Consider the following 2259-nt stretch of genomic DNA (forward strand, 5'->3'; position numbering starts at 1 on the left):
AACATGGTGAAACCCTGTCTCTACTAAAAATACAAAAATTAGCCAGGTGTGGTAGTGGGCACCAGTAATCCCAGCTACTCGGGAGACTGAGGCAGGAGAACTGCTTGAACCCAGGAGGCGGAGGTTGTAGTGAGCTGAGATTGCACCACTGAAATCCAGCCTGCGCAACAGAGTGAGACGCCATCTCAAAAAAAAAAGAAAAAAAATTACTGGGACCTATGCTATATAAGGGTAAATGCTGTCTTGCAAACTTTATTCAAGTTTATATGTGTATGTACATATTTGATATGCATATTCATATGAATGTATAATAAATTCAGATGTAATTCTTACAATGGAAAGTAGTCAAAATGTTTGAAGAACATGACCTAAGGGGAAGATGATGAGGGTCTAAATTAAAGTTGTAACTCCTGGAAATGGAAGAGTAATACTTTATTTGAGTGCTCCTTCAAAGAGTAGAGTTAACAGGATTTAGTGATGAACTTGCATATAGGGCTTCAAGAGAGACTGTGGTAGGCTAAACAACGGCTCCCCAAAGATACCTACATTCTAATCCCTGGAACCTGTGAATGTTACCTTATATGGCAAAAAAAAGTACTTTGCAGATATGATTAAGGATCTTGAGAGATGGGGAGATTATCCTCAAGATCAGGGTGTGCCCTAATGCAATCACATGTATCCTCATAAGAGGGAGGAAGACAGAGATGTGACATAGAAGGAGAAGCCAATGTGACTACAGGCAGAGACTGGAGTGATGAGTCACAAGCCAAGGAATGCAGCAGCCACCAGAAGCTAGAAGAGGCTAGAAAAAGATTCTCCTCCAGCCTCCAGAGGGAGCATGGCTTGATTTTCACCAGATGAAACTGATTTCAGACTTCTGGTCTCCAGAACCATAAGAGAATACATATCCATCATTTTAAGCCATCAAATTACAGCAGCCACAGGAAACTAACACAGAGTCAGAGGCCTTGGCAACTGGGAGGGAGGCAATGTCATTAACAAGGATAAGGAGCACGGGAAAAACAGGGATGATGAATTAAAAATTAAATATAACAAGTTGGAAATACAGAAAAGACAAATCTGAACAAAGAAATATATAATTAAAAATCTGATATTATATTTAAGACATCTCAATTCTAACTCTATAAAAGCTTTTAAATGTCTTTAAAATGTTCAGAGCTCATGCTATCTCTACTTTTCTTTGGATAATCAAACTTAAGACATAGTTTATGTATTCTACTATCTGACAACAAGTATAGCTAAAACAGGTGCCAGCTTCTGGAATTACATATTGTCTCTGGAATGTTTATTAAAATAACTAGGAAATCCATGAACTATCTGTTACTGTCAATCACTTACTTAAGCCATTCAGGTTGGCAATTTTTTCAATGCAGTTTGTAGACAGTGAAAGCTTCCTTTAAAAGAACAAAGAAAAAATTTAAATTAATGTGAAAAACTTAAATGGTAAATCAGAAATTATTCCTTAACAATAGTGCCCATGAAAGATAGTATTTAAGTAATACTTCCCCACTCAATCATAGTATTTATTACTTCATTTTAAAATCATTGTTTTTCTCTGATTACATAAGTCAATAAACACTTATTGAAAATTTGAAAAAATCTTCTTGAGGGCAATTTGGTATTAACAATTTTTTTTTTCTTCTTAAGACACAGTCTCACTCTATCACCTAAGCTGGAGTGCAGTAGCACCATTTCAGTTCACTGCAACTTCCACCTCCCTGGTTCAAGCAATTCTCCTGCCTCAGCCACCCAAGTAGCTGGGATTACAGGTGCCTGCTACCATGCCTGGCTAATTTTTGTATTTTTAGTGGAGATAGGGTTTCACCACGTTGGCCAAGATGGTCTTGAACTCCTGACCTCACGTGATCCACTTGCTTCGGCCTCCCAAAAGTGCTGGGATTAGAGGTGTGAGTCACCGCGCCTGGCCCTGGTATTATCAAGTTTTTTAATGCATACATTTCTTGACTCAGTTTTTCACTTATAGAAATACATCCTACTGAAATATTAATATAAATGCCAAAAGATAATGAACTAGATTATACGTATTACTGGAATAGCAGACAAATTGAAAAAATCTATAAGCACCTGTTAACTGAGGAACAGATAGTGAAATATTAAGCTGCCACTAAAACAAAGAAGATTGGGCTATAGACACCAACTTGGGAAGATGTCTATGATACATAATTTAAAAACCATCTAGCAGAACAATACTTTTTTTTTTTTTTTTTTTTTTTTTTT

At 36.7% G+C, this 2259-nt stretch overlaps 1 protein-coding gene across 1 annotated transcript in view; it reads right to left on the bottom strand.

Annotated features, from left to right (window-relative positions):
• The window catches only part of DNAL1 (dynein, axonemal, light chain 1), a 42121-nt gene that overhangs the window by 17638 nt on the left and 22224 nt on the right, over positions 1-2259 (bottom strand). Inside the window, exon 2 of the mRNA XM_011983147.1 lies at positions 1360-1415. Coding sequence (XP_011838537.1) covers positions 1360-1415 — 56 coding nt within the window. The remainder of the gene's footprint in view (positions 1-1359; positions 1416-2259) is intronic.

This window comes from Mandrillus leucophaeus, unplaced genomic scaffold (assembly GCF_000951045.1).
Source record: "Mandrillus leucophaeus isolate KB7577 unplaced genomic scaffold, Mleu.le_1.0 Scaffold246, whole genome shotgun sequence".
Classification (NCBI taxonomy): domain Eukaryota; kingdom Metazoa; phylum Chordata; class Mammalia; order Primates; family Cercopithecidae; genus Mandrillus; species Mandrillus leucophaeus.